Source organism: Triticum urartu, chromosome 6, assembly GCF_003073215.2.
Source record: "Triticum urartu cultivar G1812 chromosome 6, Tu2.1, whole genome shotgun sequence".
Lineage (NCBI taxonomy): Eukaryota > Viridiplantae > Streptophyta > Magnoliopsida > Poales > Poaceae > Triticum > Triticum urartu.
The window spans coordinates 291,134,847-291,151,287 of record NC_053027.1 but is presented as its reverse complement, the minus strand read 5'-3'; the positions used below and the strand labels follow the sequence as shown (position 1 = coordinate 291,151,287).

The 16,441-nt window shown below is 46.4% G+C and overlaps 2 protein-coding genes across 2 annotated transcripts; one reads left to right on the top strand and one right to left on the bottom strand.

Annotated features, from left to right (window-relative positions):
* Positions 1-10,473: 10,473 nt before the first annotated feature.
* LOC125513278 (protein TAB2 homolog, chloroplastic) lies at positions 10,474-12,738 on the bottom strand. Its single transcript, XM_048678349.1, has 3 exons — positions 11,879-12,738; positions 11,638-11,781; positions 10,474-10,892 (listed from the first exon to the last, which is right to left on the bottom strand). Exons 1-3 carry the CDS (start codon positions 12,639-12,641, stop codon positions 10,633-10,635), a joined length of 1,167 nt encoding a protein of 388 aa, XP_048534306.1. The 5' UTR covers positions 12,642-12,738; the 3' UTR covers positions 10,474-10,632.
* Positions 12,739-12,797: 59 nt separating this feature from the next.
* On the top strand, positions 12,798-16,157 carry LOC125513279. Its single transcript, XM_048678350.1, has 5 exons — positions 12,798-13,043; positions 13,797-13,881; positions 14,249-14,362; positions 15,482-15,583; positions 15,788-16,157. Exons 1-5 carry the CDS (start codon positions 12,937-12,939, stop codon positions 15,830-15,832), a joined length of 453 nt encoding a protein of 150 aa, XP_048534307.1. The 5' UTR covers positions 12,798-12,936; the 3' UTR covers positions 15,833-16,157.
* Positions 16,158-16,441: the final 284 nt, after the last annotated feature.

Genomic DNA, 16,441 nt, shown 5'->3' with positions numbered 1-16,441 from the left:
GAGATATGGCAAATGGACGTCAAAACGGCATTCCTTAATGGTTTCCTTAAGGAAGAATTGTATATGATGCAGCCGGAAGGTTTTGTCGATCCTAAGAATGCTGACAAGGTGTGCAAGCTCCAACGCTCGATTTATGGGCTGGTGCAAGCATCTCGGAGTTGGAACATTCGTTTTGATGAGATGATCAAAGCGTTTGGGTTTATGCAGACTTATGGAGAAGTCTGAATTTACAAGAAAGTGAGTGGGAGCTCTGTAGCATTTCTCATATTGTATGTGGATGACATACTGTTGATGGGAAATGATATAGAATTCTTGGAAAGCATAAAGGCCTACTTGAACAAGTGTTTTTCAATGGAGGACCTTGGAGAAGCTGCTTATATATTAGGCATCAAGATCTATAGAGATAGATCGAGACGCCTCATTGGTCTTTCACAGAGCACGTACCTTGACAAGATATTGAATAAGTTCAAAATGGATCAGTCAAAGAAGGGGTTCTTTCCTGTATTGCAAGGTACGAGATTGAGCACGGCTCAATGCCCGACCACGACAGAAGATAGAGAAAAGATGAGTGTCGTCCCCTATGCCTCGGCCATAGGGTCTATCATGTATGCTATGCTGTGTACCAGACCTGATGTAAACCTTGCCGTAAGTTTGGTAGGAAGGTACCAAAGTAATCTCGGCATGGAACACTGGACAGCGGTCAAGAATATCCTGAAGTACCTGAAAAGGACCAAGGAAATGTTTCTCGTTTATGGAGGTGACGAAGTGCTCGTCGTAAAGGGTTACGTCGATGCTAGCTTCGACACAGATCTGGATGACTCTAAGTCACAAACCAGATACGTGTATATTTTGAATGGTGGGGCAGTAAGCTGGTGCAGTTGCAAGCAAAGCGTTGTGGCGGGATCTACATGTGAAGCGGAGTACATGGCAGCCTCGGAGGCAGCACAAGAAGCAGTCTGGGTGAAGGAGTTCATTACAGACCTAGGAGTCATACCCAATGCGTCGAGCCCGATGACTCTCTTCTGTGACAACACTGGAGCTATTGCCCTTGCCAAGGAGCCCAGATTTCACAGGAAGACCAGGCATATCAAGCGTCGCTTCAACTCCATTCGTGAAAGTGTTCAAAATGGAGACATAGAGATTTGTAAAGTACATACGGACCTGAATGTAGCAGATCCATTGACTAAACCTCTCCCTAGAGCAAAACATGATCAACACCAGAACTGCATGGGTGTTTCATTCATCACAATGTAACTAGAATATTGACTCTAGTGCAAGTGGGAGACTGTTGGAAATATGCCCTAGAGGCAATAATAAAATGGTTATTATTATATTTCTTCGTTCATGATAATTGTCTATTGTTCATGCTATAATTGTGTTATCCGGAAATCGTAATACATGTGTGAACACATAGACCACAACACGTCCCTAGTGAGCCTCTAGTTGACTAGCTCGTTGATCAAAAGATAGTCATGGTTTCCTGACTATGGACATTGGATGTCGTTGATAACGGGATCACATCATTAGGAGAATGATGTGATGGACAAGACCCAATCCTAAGCTTAGCTCAAAGATCGTGTAGTTCGTTTGTTGTAGCTTTTCTGAATGTCAAGTATCATTTCCTTAGACCATGAGATTGTGCAACTCCCGGATACCGTCGGAGTGCTTTGGGTGTGCCAAACGTCACAACATAACTGGGTGACTATAAAGGTACATTACAGGTATCTCCGAAAGTGTCTGTTGGGTTGGCACGAATCGAGACTGGGATTTGTCACTCCATATGACGGAGAGGTATCTCTGGGCCCACTCGGTAATGCATCATCATAATGATCTCAATGTGATCAAGTGGTTGATCACGGGATCATGCATTACGGTATGAGTAAAGTGACTTGCCGATAACGAGACTGAACAAGGTATTGGGATACCGACGATCGAGTCTCGGGCAAGTAACGTACCGATTGACAAAGGGAATTGTATACGGATTGATTGAATCCTCGACATCGTGGTTCATTCGATGAGATCATCGTGGAGCATGTGGGAGCCAACATGGGTATCCAGATCCCGCTGTTGTTTATTGACCGGAGAGGCTTCTCGGTCATGTCTGCATGTCTCCTGAACCCGTAGGGTCTACACACTTAAGGTTCAGTGGCGCTAGGGTTGTAGAGATATTAGCACACGGTAACCCAAAAGTTGTTCGGAGTCCCGGATGAGATCCCGAACGTCACGAGGAGTTCTGGAATGGTCCGTAGGTAAAGATTTATATATAGGAAGTCCAGTTTCGGCCATCGGGAAGGTTTCGGGGGTCACCGATATTGTACCGGGACCACCGGAAGGGTCCCGGGGGTCCACCGGGTGGGGCCACCTATCCCGGAGGGCCCCATGGGCTGAAGTGGGAGGGGAACCAGACCCTAGTGGGCTGGTGTGCCCCCCCTTGGGCCTCCCCTGCGCCTAGGGTTAGAAACCCTAGGGGTAGGGGCACCACCCTTGCCTTGGGGGGCAAGGCACCCCCCTTGGCCGCCGCCCCCCTAGGCACCCTATATATAGTGGGGGGGAGGGAGGGCTGCGCACCCAAGCCCCTGGCCTCTCCCTCTCCCTCCCGTGACACTCCTCCATCTCCCTTGCGCTTGGCGAAGCCCTGCCGAGATCACCGTTGCTTCCACCACCACGCCGTCGTGCTGCTGGATCTTCATCAACCTCTCCTTCCCCCTTGCTGGATCAAGTTGGAGGAGACGTCTTCCCAACCGTACGTGTGTTGAACGTGGAGGTGTTGTCCGTTCGGCACTTGATCATCGGTGATTTGAATCACGCCGAGTACGACTCCATCAACCCCGTTCTCTTGAACGCTTCCGCTCGTGATCTACAAGGGTATGTAGATGCACTCTTCTTTCCCTCGTTGATAGATGACTCCATAGATTGATCTTGGTGATGCGTAGAAAATTTTAAAATTCTGCTACGTTCCCCAACAAAAACAACAAATGGAAACGCTTTAAAATCCCCCAACCGATTTTGTCACTGCGTTCGCTTAGCACATGGTCATCGGATGTGGATTGATCTTCATCCTTCAGAAAATCTGCAGCAGCATCCTCTCCCTGGCTCGAGTATCAACCTTATCCCCATCTCTCTCTCTCTCTCTCTCTCTCTCTCTGCATCTCCCATGGATGGCGTCGCCCCACAGCTGCTACGAGGTCAACGACCACCCAATCAGTAGATGTGGCAACTGGGATAGGATGGATTGCAACGTCGATGATGTTTCTAAAACATAACCAATGTTGCAATGCGTGGGGCAGGGGAGCTGCATGATGGATTGCAACGTCGATGATGTTCCTAAAATATGGTCAATATTGCAATGCGGGAGGCGAGTGGAATGCATGAATTGCAACGTCGTTTATGTTTCTGAACATAAGCCTTGTTTCAAAGCCAAAAAAGAAAAAAAAACGATTTGGCGGGGACCGCAATAAGTCCCGTGTTGCAAAGCGCCAAGCGCAACACGAGCCTTTTTGCAAAGGCCGCTCCTCGCCTGGAGATATCGGACGACTGTTCGGGGATTTCGGACGGCTGTTCGGGGCTCCATCCAACGGCGGTGGAGGGGGTCGATCTTTTTAGATTATCAATTGACCAACATTTAGCGCTCCCCAGCAAGAAAAGGCCTCTCATCTATGCGCTTCGTGAGCGAACAAAAAATGCTCAAGCCTCGCCAAGATGGGCCACTCTGTTATCCAACTACTAGTGACCTGACTGAGATTTAGTTAATCCCAATTCCATTCTAACAAAATTTAATTATTAATTGATTGGAAATTTGAACCAAGAAATGTATTAGAATTTAGGAAAACCTTAATTTTTCAATACCGTTATATATGTAACTTTAAAAATTGGACATTGAACGAAGCCATTTAGCACTAAGGAGATGACAAATCCAAACACGGTTGGTTGTTGGATATCATCTTCACTCATGTACTATCCAGAAAATTACATGGTTGAGCTTAATCGGAATGTACAAATCCGAAAACAAAATCACTTCTTCTTTGTTTGTTCCAGAATTTTTCATACTTTAATATTCTAAACTTTTCTTGCTAAATGAATTAGCGCTCCTTTTTACTAATGATTTGCAACATCACATGCACTTCTCATTTGTTCTAGACTCTTTCATATTTTAGTTTCCCCGTGTTTAGTTTCTCATTTGTTCTAAACTTCTTAGAACTAAAGGAAGTATACTTGAACAGAAGAAGATACATGTGGTATAATGAAAGGAGAGTGGCCATTTTGGAAAAGATTGACCACATGTTTGTCTCTAATGAATGGGATGAGGCTTACCCGGCAAGCTTCCTTTCGGCCTTCGGTACGGCGGTTTCAAACCATTGTCCATTGGTGCTTGATATGAATGTGAGCATCAATATGAAGAGTCGATTCAAATTTGAATCTTTTTGGACTAGAGCATAGGGTTTCATGTGTTGGGGAACGTAGTAATTTCAAAAAAATTCCTACGCACACGCAAGATCATGGTGATGCATAGCAACGAGAGGGGAGAGTGTGATCTACGTACCCTTGTAGATCGACAACGGAAGCGTTATCACAACGTGGTTGATGTAGTCGTACGTCTTCACGGGCCGACCGATCAAGCACCGAAACTACGGCACCTCCGAGTTCTAGCACATTCAGCTCGATGACGATCCCCGGACTCCGATCCAGCAAAGTGTCGGGGAAGAGTTCCGTCAGCACGACGGCGTGGTGACGATCTTGATGTACTACCGTCGCAGGGCTTCGCCTAAGCACCGCTACAATATTATCGAGGACTATGGTGGAAGGGGGCACCGCACACGGCTAAGAATATGATCACGTGGATCAACTTGTGTGTCTAGGGGTGCTCCCTGCCTCCGTATATAAAGGATCAAAGGGGCGGGTGCGGCCGGCCAGGAGAGGGCGCGCCAGGAGGAGTCCTACTCCCTCTGGGAGTAGGATTCCCCCCTTTCCTAGTTGGAATAGGATTCGGGAGGGGGGAAAGAGGAGAGAGAGAAGGAAGGGGGGCGCCGGCCCCCTCTCCTTGTCCTATTCGGACTAGGGGGGGAGGGGCGCGCGGCCCAGCCCTGGCCACCTCTCCTCTCTTCCACTAAAGCCCACTAAGGCCCATATACCTCCCGGGGGGTTCCGGTAACCTCCCGGTACTCCGGTAAAATCCCGATTTCACCCGGAACACTTCCGATATCCAAATATAGGCTTCCAATATATCAATCTTTATTTCTCGACCATTTCGAGACTCCTCGTCATGTTCGTGATCACATCCGGGACTCCGAACAAACTTCGGTACATCAAAATGCATAAACTCATAATATAACTGCCATCGAAACCTTAAGCGTGCGGACCCTACGGGTTCGAGAACAATGTAGACATGACCGAGACACATCTCCGGTCAATAACCAATAGCGGAACCTGGATGCTCATATTGGCTCCTACATATTCTACGAAGATCTTTTATCGGTCAGACTGCATAACAACATACGTTGTTCCCTTTGTCATCGGTATGTTACTTGCCCGAGATTCGATCGTCGGTATCTCAATACCTAGTTCAATCTCGTTACCGGCAAGTCTCTTTACTCGTTCCGTAATACATCATCTCACAACTAACTCATTAGTTGCAATGCTTGCAAGGCTTATGTGATGTGCATTACCGGGAGGGCCCAGAGATACCTCTCCGACAATCGGAGTGACAAATCCTAATCTCGAAATACGCCAACCCAACATGTACCTTTGGAGACACCTGTAGAGCACCTTTATAATCACCCAGTTACGTTGTGATGTTTGGTAGCACACAAAGTGTTCCTCCGGCAAACGAGAGTTGCATAATCTCATAGTCATAGGAACATGTATAAGTCATGAAGAAAGCAATAGCAACATACTAAACGATCGGGTGCTAAGCTAATGGAATGGGTCATGTCAATCAGATCATTCACCTAATGATGTGATCCCGTTAATCAAATAACAACTCTTTGTCCATGGTTAGGAAACATAACCATCTTTGATTAATGAGCTAGTCAAGTAGAGGCATACTAGTGACACTCTGTTTGTCTATGTATTCACACATGTATTATGTTTCCGGTTAATACAATTCTAGCATGAATAATAAACATTTATCATGATATAAGGAAATAAATAATAAATTTATTATTGCCTCTAGGGCATATTTCCTTCATCATGGATGTGGTTAAGTTGGCTTGGAGCTCAACACTTGCAGCCACGAATGACTATATCACGCTGCACAACAAGTTAAGAGCCACTGCGGTGAGCCTCCAAAGGTGGAGTGACCTTTGGATCGGAAATGTGAAACTGCAAATAGCCATTGCGCTCGAAGTTATTAAGCAACTTGACATCGCCATGGAGGGAAGAGCATTATCTGATGCCGAGAGGGAGCTGAGGAAATGCCTGAAGAAGAAGCTACTTGGGTTGAGTTCCCTGGAGAGGACGATAGCGAGACAGAGATCAAGGCTTCTGCAGTTGCGAGAGGGTGACGGAAACACTAGGCTTTTCCACCAGCAAGCTAGTCACATGCAAAGAAAGAATGTCATAAGATCAGTTAAGCACAATGGGAACCTATATACTGGGCAGGACGAGGTTGCATCGACAGTGGACGCCTACTTTGGTGCGGCATTTGGTGCCTCGGCTGCTAGGATCCATACTCTGAATTTGGATATGCTGGGCCTACCGCACCTGGACTTAACGCATCTGGAGCACCCATTTACGGCTGATGAAGTGGAGAAGGTGATCAAGAGCATGCCCATGGATAAAGCTCCAGGACCGGATGGGTTTACCGAAAGGTTTTATGCAACATGTTGGAGCATCATCAAGGAGGATTTCATGAAGGCAATGGACAACTTTTACAAGGGGGATATGAGAGGTTTGGCCGCAATCAATAAGTCTCTCGTCTCGCTTTTACCCAAGAAGGAGGGAGCGCTGGAGGTGGGCGATTTCTGACCTATAAACCTTGTTCACGGGGCCATCAAGATCTTTGAGAAAGTACTTGCTTGTCGGTTGGTGGAGGATCTACCCAAATTGGTTGGCAATCACCAGAGTGCATTTGTAAAGGGCAGATCATTGCACGATAACTTCATGCTTGTGCAGAGCATGGCGAGACGGTTGCATGCCTTGAGGAGTTCAACCGTGCTGCTCAAGCTTGACATATCAAAAGCTTTTGACTCCGTACAGTGGCCTTTTCTTATTGAGGTTTTGCATCAGATGGGCTTCGGGCCGAGGTGGAGATCTTGGATATGCGGGATCCTTGCAACATCGACCACCAAGATCATGGTTAATGGTGATCCGGGTGACACGATCTACAACTATAAAGGGCTGCGTTAGGGCGACCCTATCTCCCCAATGCTTTTCATACTAACTATGGAGCCCCTGCAAAGGATGTTCGAGGTAGCCATGAGTAGAGGAGTGCTGACACCCCTGGCACGCGTAGGCATGAGGAAGCGCCTATCCATCTTTGCAGATGACATGGTACTATTTGTCAAGCCAAATCCAATGGATCTTGAGGTCTGCAAGTGTCTTTTTGAGCTGTTTGGGGAGGTGGCAGGGCTGAGAATCAACATGCACAAATCTGCAACCCTACCCATCAGGTGCTCCGAGGAAGAGATAGCCATGGCATGCAATGAGCTGCAGTGCCCCTTGGGATCGTTCCGATAAAATACCTTGGGCTACCACTATCGTTAAGGAAGCAATCAGCAACACAGCTACAGTACTTGGTGGATCACATGGCAAATAGATTGCCAAAATGGAGGGCAGCTCTTATGCCAAAGAGTGGCCGACTAACTCTTATGCAGTCCGTCCTATGCGCCATGCCTATCCATGCTATGATGGCTATAGATCTTCCTATGAAAACTATCGCGGCAATGAGCAAGATTTGCCGAGGCTTTTGTGGTGCAGAAGAGCTAAAGCAAATGGCGGCAACTGTGTTGTTGCATGGGACATGGTGTGTACGCCGAAGTGGGCACGTGGATTGGGGCTGCCAAACCTAAGATGGATGAATGTAGCCATGCAAGCCCGTTGGCCGTGGCTCAAAAGGACCGACGATTCAAGGCCTTGGAATGAGTTCTGAATCAAAGTCGCGGATGAAGCAAAACTGTTGTGCCAGGCAGCCATGAGGAGCACAGCGCGGTCGGGACGTACAACACTCTTCTGGGAGGACCGATGGTTAGATGGACAAAGAATTCAGGAGATTGCACCGCGAGTATATGACCTTGTTCCACCACGAACTCGCAATATGAGATTGGTCAGTACAACCATGGAGAACGGGTCTTGGGCGATGGACTTCAACCCCAATTTCGGACCGGAGATCTTGCATGATTTTCTATCACTTTGGCAGGCGGTCAATGCTTGGGATGCAACTGATGATGCGCCGGATGAGATAACATGGTCGTGGGAGACGAATGGGTAGTTCTCTGTGAGATCTGCATACGCAGCTAGATTTTGGGGCCAGGAGGTGATCCCAACGGCGGACCTGACATGGAAATTGCGTGCTCCTCTGCAATGCAGGTTCTTCACCTGGCTGGCCATGAAGGACAGATGCTGGACCTCGGATCGTCTTGCGCGAAGAGGCCTACCTCATCAGACCGCATGCCCTTTTTGCGATCAAGAGGAAGAAACGATCAACCATATAATGCTCACGTGTGTATTTTCTCGGACAATTTTGGGCGGCAATTTGTGTCGCGTTGGAGACACCGAGTTGGATCCCTTCTACCCAAAACTCACTGGTGGAGTGGGCCATCGACAAGCAAGGATCGAACAGTGTGAGCATGAAGGACCTACGCACCATCTTCGTGCTTACTTGGTGGGAGTTGTGGAAACATAGGAATGCCATTATCTTTGAGGGAGCGCGGCCTTCGATCGAGCAGTTGCTGAGAAAAGTGTGTTCCGAGGGCTTGGTTTGGTCCTCCACTAGACTATTGAAAGGGGATGTAACGCCCTTCTTTAGTAGGGTAGAGAGGTGGGTGAGTGATGAGGATTAGCATGTACTAAGAACCTTGTAAACTATGGTGAAGGCACTCTTTGCCTTTCTTCTTTAATATATGATATGCACACTCGTGTATATTCGAGAAAAAAAATTCCCCATGTTTTTTTCTTCTAAAAGAATTGCCATTCACTTTAAGTTTTTTTACAGCACCTTCATAAATTCCATTTGTCTTTGAAAATGCAACAGTAGCTACTCAAAAGTGCAACATGAGATACCTAAAGACAATTGCGTTGGACATATATATTTCACATGAGTCATATTTTGTGGCTATAATTTGATTTTTAGTGGGATGAACTACGTAAATTAAATCAACATCTATGTCATATGCATGTGACTCCAAACTTACATATTTACCTTTCCTAAATGATATGTTGATATTCATTTATACGTTGGTTATCTAAGCTCCTACATGCATCCTACATGCATTGCATGCAGTGGAGGAGACGGGGATGGCCAGGGCCCTCGTCATGGGCATGATTTTGCTCGTATTATGGCCATGAACAGTGAAAATTAGTCTAATCTTCCTCTACTGGCCCCCTCAACGTGAGATTTAGGGAATCCTGCCTTTGCCACGGATTACATGTGTATACTAGTTGGGCATTAGACATCTCTAGTCGATCCTCTAAAATTTGTTAGAGGAATAAAAAATTGGTTTTGAGGGGTTAAACCCAATCTAGTTGATCTCTATCCCCTTCGAACGAGTAAAAGTATCGGCCGCTCGTCCCTTTATATTTACTCCTCAGCAGCCGTAATGAGTATAAACTTTTCGCCTCTATTCTTGCCCACCGCTCGGCCGCATCCACTCCAGTGCCGGCCTCCTTGCCTCCGCCGACCATCACATGCCACCAACGACACCCCGCAGCACCGTCGACCTCCACCACCAAATTGTGACGGGATTTCGACAATCTTTTTCCCTTTATTTTCTCGTCATTTTCATCGTCTCCGGTCACGGCGGCGCTCCTTCCGTCATCCCCGGTCACGAGCAAAGGTGCACCCGGTCACCATTGTGATTCCAATGAATGCCTGCGTTCCGGACCACACTATCGTGCCACTAGGAGAAAGATGGACGGAAGAACCTATTCAGATGAATAAATGCAAAGTCGTTGCTCATGGAGGAAGAATTTCCCCTACTTTCTCGACTATTTGTCACACATTGTGTCGCTCGGGGTGAGATTGTATCAAATTACTTTTGCGGAGCATCCATCCTAGGTCCTAGTTAGCTCATGGATATCATCTAGTGACGAGAAGTCATCGTTCGCCGCGGGACAGGAGGAAGAGGGAAGAAGGGGGAGAGGCTTAAAGAGAACAGATGGAGATGCTCTTAAACCCGCAATAATAAAACTTCAGTGTGTGGTTACCTAGATTCACATCATCGCGTCTGAATAGCTGTAGTCTAACAACGCAGCTAGCGTAATACACCAACGGAAAAGTGGACAAAACTCTTGTTTCTTTTTGCTAAAGTGGCACCAAACTTAAAGTATGACCTTTCCTCTCCTTTCTTTTCATAAAGTACACCTCTGTTCAGTAATCAAGGAGCTAAAAAATGAAATGACCTTGTATTGCAAAATCTGATGTTGGCACTACACATACTACGGTGATTTCAGTGGAAGTCACAACACGCACTACCCAGATCATACAGGCGGTGGCGGCAGGTCCAGCAGGAGCCAGAAACCCACGCAACTATCGGAGTTGAGGTTCTCTTGGATGGCCAGGAAGTGCAGGCCGCCACAGGCCTTCTTCGCCGCCTCCCACGCTTCTGCCTCCTGCGTTGTAGCGGCGCTCTTCTGGTAGCCGGCGTAGACGTATCTGGTAGAAACCCCGGCTGACAGGATTAGGTTCGCTCTGCCGGTGTCAACCTCCATTGAACAGATCTCTAACCCATTCATCCAAGCTGCAGCAATTGAAGAAACAAAGATCTCAGAGCTGATCGACATGCATCTCACAAGAGAATAGGCTCAACAAAGAAACAGGAACATTGTGCAGGGGCTTCAGTCAGTTTTTTTTATTCATCTGACGCAACATGGGAACATTGCTTAAATGCTTAAAATATTTGACCTAGTGCGATGCTTGCATATTTGTTGTGTTTGTTGGTCTAACTGGTCTGCCCAAAGCATTTCGCTGAATGTTATCAGACTCTTCAAACTACGCCTTTCCCAGCTCAATTAATTTGCTACTGCTTAAAATCAACAGGTAGGAGTTATCAGACCCACTACTTAATGTAATCAACAGTACTCCTTTCGGTCCTTTTTACTTCGCATATTAAAGTTGTGTCAAGTCAAACGTTATAAACTTTGACCAAATTTATATTAAAGAATATCAACATCTACAATATCAAAAATATATACCATGAAACTACATTTCATAATGAATCCAATAATATTAATTTGACATTGTGAATGTTGATATTTTTTTCTATAAATTTGATCAAAATAGAGATGCTTTGACTTCGGACAAAACTTATATGTAGACTAAAAAAGAGGAGGGAGTACATCATAGGTGACCAAAGTTTTGTTGCCTAACTACAATCAGAACCTAGCAGGTGCTACCTTATAACTAAATTTGGCACACGCTTACATCTAACCATTTATCTCGGCAAGTAGTAGTAGTATGACGACAGTATGAGCACAGAAACATACCGGCCAGAGGCTTGGCGCGCGAAGATTCCACGGCAACCCCAGGGACTAGTGTGGTTTCGTCGAGCTCGAACCCCAAGAGGTCCAAATCGAGCCCCGCCCCGAACGCGTACCTCCTCTCCAGCAACTCCACCTCCTCCCTCACATCTGAGCAACAAGCCAACACACTCAGAAGGCAGCAATTTCGCAGAGATGTTTAAATGTGGTACGTAGTAGAGAGGAACTAGTTGGTGGCGGCACTGACCGTCGAAGGGGAGCTGCACGAATGCCCACTTGTCGCCGAAGAGGTTGTCCGGCAGGTTGGTGGCGAAGGGGTTGTCGAGCGTGAGCAGCGGCTTGGTGCCCTTCTGGAAGCCGGGGTGGCGGCTGTAGACGGTCTCGTAGCGCTCCTCCAGCCAGAGCAGCAGGGAGACGCAGCGGCGGCTGGGCACGGCCTTGACCCCGAGGTCGTTGCAGGCGCGGGAGATGATGGTCTGCATCTGCGACCGGAAGAAGCGGGCGCGGTCCGGGAGCGGCACGCCGAGGGAGGAGGCCACGGAGGCGAGCGCGTCCCGGAGCGTCACGCTGTTGATGGACGTGTTGGGGAAGAAACGGGTGAACTGGAGCGACAGCGTCGCGTCGCACACCACCAGCTCCCACACCTTCTTGCCCCTGGCGTCCAGGATGGGCCGCGAGCAGAAGTCCACCTCCCACTCCCGGATCCCCTCCGCGTCCGCGTCCGGGTCCAGGTAGCACACCTCCGCCAGCGGGTCCAACTCCTCCTCACTCCCCTCACTCTCCTCGGCTGGCTCCTCCTCGTCCTCCGCGGTGTCCGCCGCGGCGGCCGTGGGGCTCTGCGAGGAGATGGACCGGCAGGGCCTCGGCGACGGCGTGGCCGGGACTAAGAGGCGGTAGTGCGCGTGGGGCCGCGCGACGGAGAAGGAGGGCTTCCCCGGCGGGTTGGGCAGGTGGAGGCTCCGGCGGAAGGCGATGCCGTGGCCGGCGACGATGGCAGTGGCGGTCGTCATGGCGCGCGCCCCTCCACGGCCACACACAGAAGCTAACGTTGGTCGCGGGCGCCAGTTGAGTGAGTTCGTTCACACATGGAGAAGCAAATCGGCTCGTGCCGACTCGGGGATGGGCCGGCCTAAGCCCACGTAGGACCCAAAAAGAAAAAACCTATGTGGACTCGGATAACCACGACGCGCAAGAGGATGGAGGAGTAAAAAGGGAAGAAGAAAAACTAGAGGGTGGAGTTGGACGGCTGCTGCAGTCCATAAAAAAAGGGAAGGAGCGCAGGAGAGGCGGTCGCGGGCAGCGAGAATGGCGTGCTCTCCCTCTCCCTCTCCCCGGCTGCTCCATCGGGCGTCTTCCTCTTCTCCGTTGCTCTCGGTCGGGCATGTGCGCTCGGCTCCGTCCTCCACGTTCGGGTATGCTCTTCCCATCACATCGATTCACTCTTGCTCTGCTCTGCTTGGGCGCTGCTCTGCTTCGGGTTCATGGCCGATTGCGCACTATGTTCATCTCCGCTTCGTGCTTCACTGAAGGCCGGAGTGAGCTGCTTCATGACGCCGACGTCCGTTTTCCCAGTCGGTTGTGGAGGTTGTGGCTGTTGCGGTGGTTAGCCCACAAGAAAATCGTTTTGTGATAAGTGGTTCTCTGTGGTAGTATGTTCCAAGTGCTCTGCGTACATTTCGGATGAATTTTTATAGTGCTGTTCATTCTGTAGAATGTTAGTAGGTACGATTGCCTACTACCTACTCCGAGATAAGCTGCAAGCCCAAAACAACTTTTAGTAATAACAAAATAATCTATCAATATTGTAGAGCGATATGCTGGCCGCCACTTTCCTCTTTTGACCATAAAATAAATTTTACAGCATGTTGTATTAATGCCTTGGACTATTCGGTTTGCAATTCAAGTTAGAAACACGCCGGGTGGCAAACCAAATATACATCCTCTTGCCCATCCTTTCTGTAACAGTTTGTCTCTATTAAGCCAAGCACTAACCATCCGAAAGTTCTGATTTGGTGAGTTTATGTTTCAACCTGAATGCGTGTGGAGAAGGTGGGTGTAGATTACTCAACTGTATCAGTGTTCCAATGACTTATTTTCTTTATGTGTTTAAATTTAGCATCAATAGTATTTGCTGATGTGTCAGTTACACGCCTTTGTATTCGTAGATGGACCATCCAATGCAAGCAATCTGGACATATATTGTATGGAAGAAGCCATGTGACAAGCTTCCTGGCTCTTGCTAGTGCAGATGTATGCTCTTCTTTCTAGGCCATTTATTTTTGGGGTTTGAGTGGTGTTCTGAGTTTGGTAGTTTATACAATGTAAATTAATAGCGTAGAAAATGGAAATGATCACTGTTAACTAAGTGCAACATTATGTACTTCTGAATTTGTTCGAATATGATATTCTGGTTTTGGTATCAACTGTTCTATAAAATGTAGCATGATCCTCCGTCCTAATTCCCAAGCAGGAGGCTTTCTTGCTCTAGAAATTCTGCAACACTCTGACAGGGATCCTGAGAAAAATAATTGGCTTCTTTTTATTATAGTTGTAGCTGTATTACTCTTGGTATTATTGCTTGGTAGCTAAGAGGTGCGGAACTCATCAAATGAACCAGGCACCACAAGGCAAAGGAAGTTCAGGTCAGAAAGTGATAATGGTTGATCCACAGGAAGCTAAGCGCTTAGCAGTGAAACAAATGCAAGAAATTCGTGCCAGAGATAAGCTGAAGGTTCGTTACTTCTGTCCTGTAATTCTAGTAATTAATCTCTCCTCCGAAGGAATATAGATATTTATGATTGTGGAATAAATATATTTTCTAAAACGAATAGAAGCAATGATGAAATGAGAAATTCTTTCAGTTGTTATTGGTAAAAGAAAACTAGGATAGTGCAGTCCACATGTCATAAGTTGTATTCCCTCATATTATCTAGTCATACAAACAGAAGTTTTGTGCAATAATATATACAGATCAAGAATTTGTTAAATGATGGAAACGAATGTCTCTCGAAATCCTGAGAGGAATCCTTCTATAGGGGATGCAAACTAACAAAAATATTTCTTAGCAACTTGAATCTGTTTCATTGTTACTGGAGAACCTTTTTCATTGTCCTTGTGATGTCAAGAGATGGTTGGTGCGGATATGGTCGTTGTTGTACTTCGTCGATCGCTGTTTTCATCGCTTTGGAGTTTTTCTTTTCTTTTTCCTCCGTCTGGGCATAGCTTCAGTCTTGTATGACTTTGCTCTTTGCTTGTGTGGTTCTTTGTGTGTACATCCTAGTTATGCAGAGGTTGGGTGTGTGCTCATTGTGTTTGTATCTCCTTTATGCTTCAATTTGAGTCAATAAAATCCAGCATTTGTCGGGAAAAAACAACTTGAATCAAAACATGGCTTTCCCCTAATTATATGCGGTTCTTTGTTTTGTCTTGATTTGCCATTTTCATGTCTACTTCATCTGTCAACCAAAATGTGACTGTGTGTCACAAAATGGAGGAAGCTAACCTAGTAAATAGATAAATGTGGATTGTAATGACATTCACATGGACCCCAATTAATCTTTCAAATTGCAACGCTTCAGTGCTGGACGTATGATTTTCTTTTATCATTTATGTAGTGTCTTATCGTGTTATTGGGGAAAATCTTAGGACCCGTATGCAATTGCATAATCGCTGGTTTTCTTTCCTTGAGCATATATGATTGCTTCTACAGTAATTTATTACCTTGATCTGTATTACTCCTGGAGAACCCATCTGTTGTATGCCCCTCTAAATTGCACAATCAGCACACATTTGATATGCTATTACTTGTATGTTTTATTTTTTTACCACATCATTGTTATCTTTTTTGCAGAAACGTCGTCAAGCAGAAGCTATTAACGGTGCATTGGCGGTGATAGGATTGACTGCTGCATTGATATTGGAAGGTCGGACAGGAAAGGGTATCCTGGGACAGGTACATAAGTTGAGCATAAAGAGGAAATGCATCTTAATTAGTAGACAGTAATATTCATTATAACCAAAAAAACGTTTTCTTCCAGAGAAATGCTGCAACTAGTTTATGTGTTATCCACCGAGAAACACCAAAATTGCTTACCAGAACGTTAAATAATGGTTCTACCCTACTAATACGTGATCTTGTGTTTGTACACTTCTGCAGCTAGCAGGATATCTGGCGGCTTTATCTAGTTTATTTGGGCAATAACTGTCACTCTTGGAAGAATTTTGTAACTTTCCTCGACCAGGAGAGCTCTAAGTCTTACTTGCTGGATCCAACCAATTTTCATATCTAATCCAAGCTGGATGTACAATAACGCTTAGATTTGCACGTGAAATGATCTACTCGGCTATTTTTCCTGGACTGAAAATCAAACGTTGTATTTATATTCTTTTCCATGTACTCAACATTCAACAACGTCTTCCCTTCCTTCTGAAAAACTGTACTAAATAGTTTCCCATGATTCTGTTTAGCAGCTTGGTAGTAGTTCGATCCACCAGTCATATATATGCCACGATTTTAGATTGGCTCCCTTGAATTTTCTTTTGCGGTTGGTGCCACTGTTAATTTTGGTAGCTCAGGTAAATTGTGTATATGATGTTGCTCTGGTAGTAAAGTTTACTGCTTCTTTTTTGTTATATATAAGGTACTCCATCTGTAAACTAATATAAGATCTTTTAGATCACTACTACATATATAAATGGCATGTGCTTTGATCTGCAGTACTCTCCATCAGGATACATGGAATCTATTTTGACTGATTAAGATAAAATTCTACTGAAGTAGGGGAGAGAGGGGTGGCCGCTGAGATAGAGA

What these genes read in the sequence shown, in the direction of transcription:
- LOC125513278 (XM_048678349.1), bottom strand. Translation starts at nt 12,641, where the DNA reads ATGACGACCGCCACTGCCATCGTCGCCGGCCACGGCATCGCCTTCCGC. An exon ending in CGTGCAGCTCCCCTTCGACG is followed by an intron (nt 11,782 to 11,878) that starts GTCAGTGCCGCC and finishes CTTGTTGCTCAG; the next exon opens with ATGTGAGGGAGGAGGTGGAG. An exon ending in GCGCGCCAAGCCTCTGGCCG is followed by an intron (nt 10,893 to 11,637) that starts GTATGTTTCTGT and finishes CAATTGCTGCAG; the next exon opens with CTTGGATGAATGGGTTAGAG.
- LOC125513279 (XM_048678350.1), top strand. Translation starts at nt 12,937, where the DNA reads ATGGCGTGCTCTCCCTCTCCCTCTCCCCGGCTGCTCCATCGGGCGTCT. An exon ending in TGGCTCTTGCTAGTGCAGAT is followed by an intron (nt 13,882 to 14,248) that starts GTATGCTCTTCT and finishes CAAATGAACCAG; the next exon opens with GCACCACAAGGCAAAGGAAG. An exon ending in GTGCCAGAGATAAGCTGAAG is followed by an intron (nt 14,363 to 15,481) that starts GTTCGTTACTTC and finishes TCTTTTTTGCAG; the next exon opens with AAACGTCGTCAAGCAGAAGC.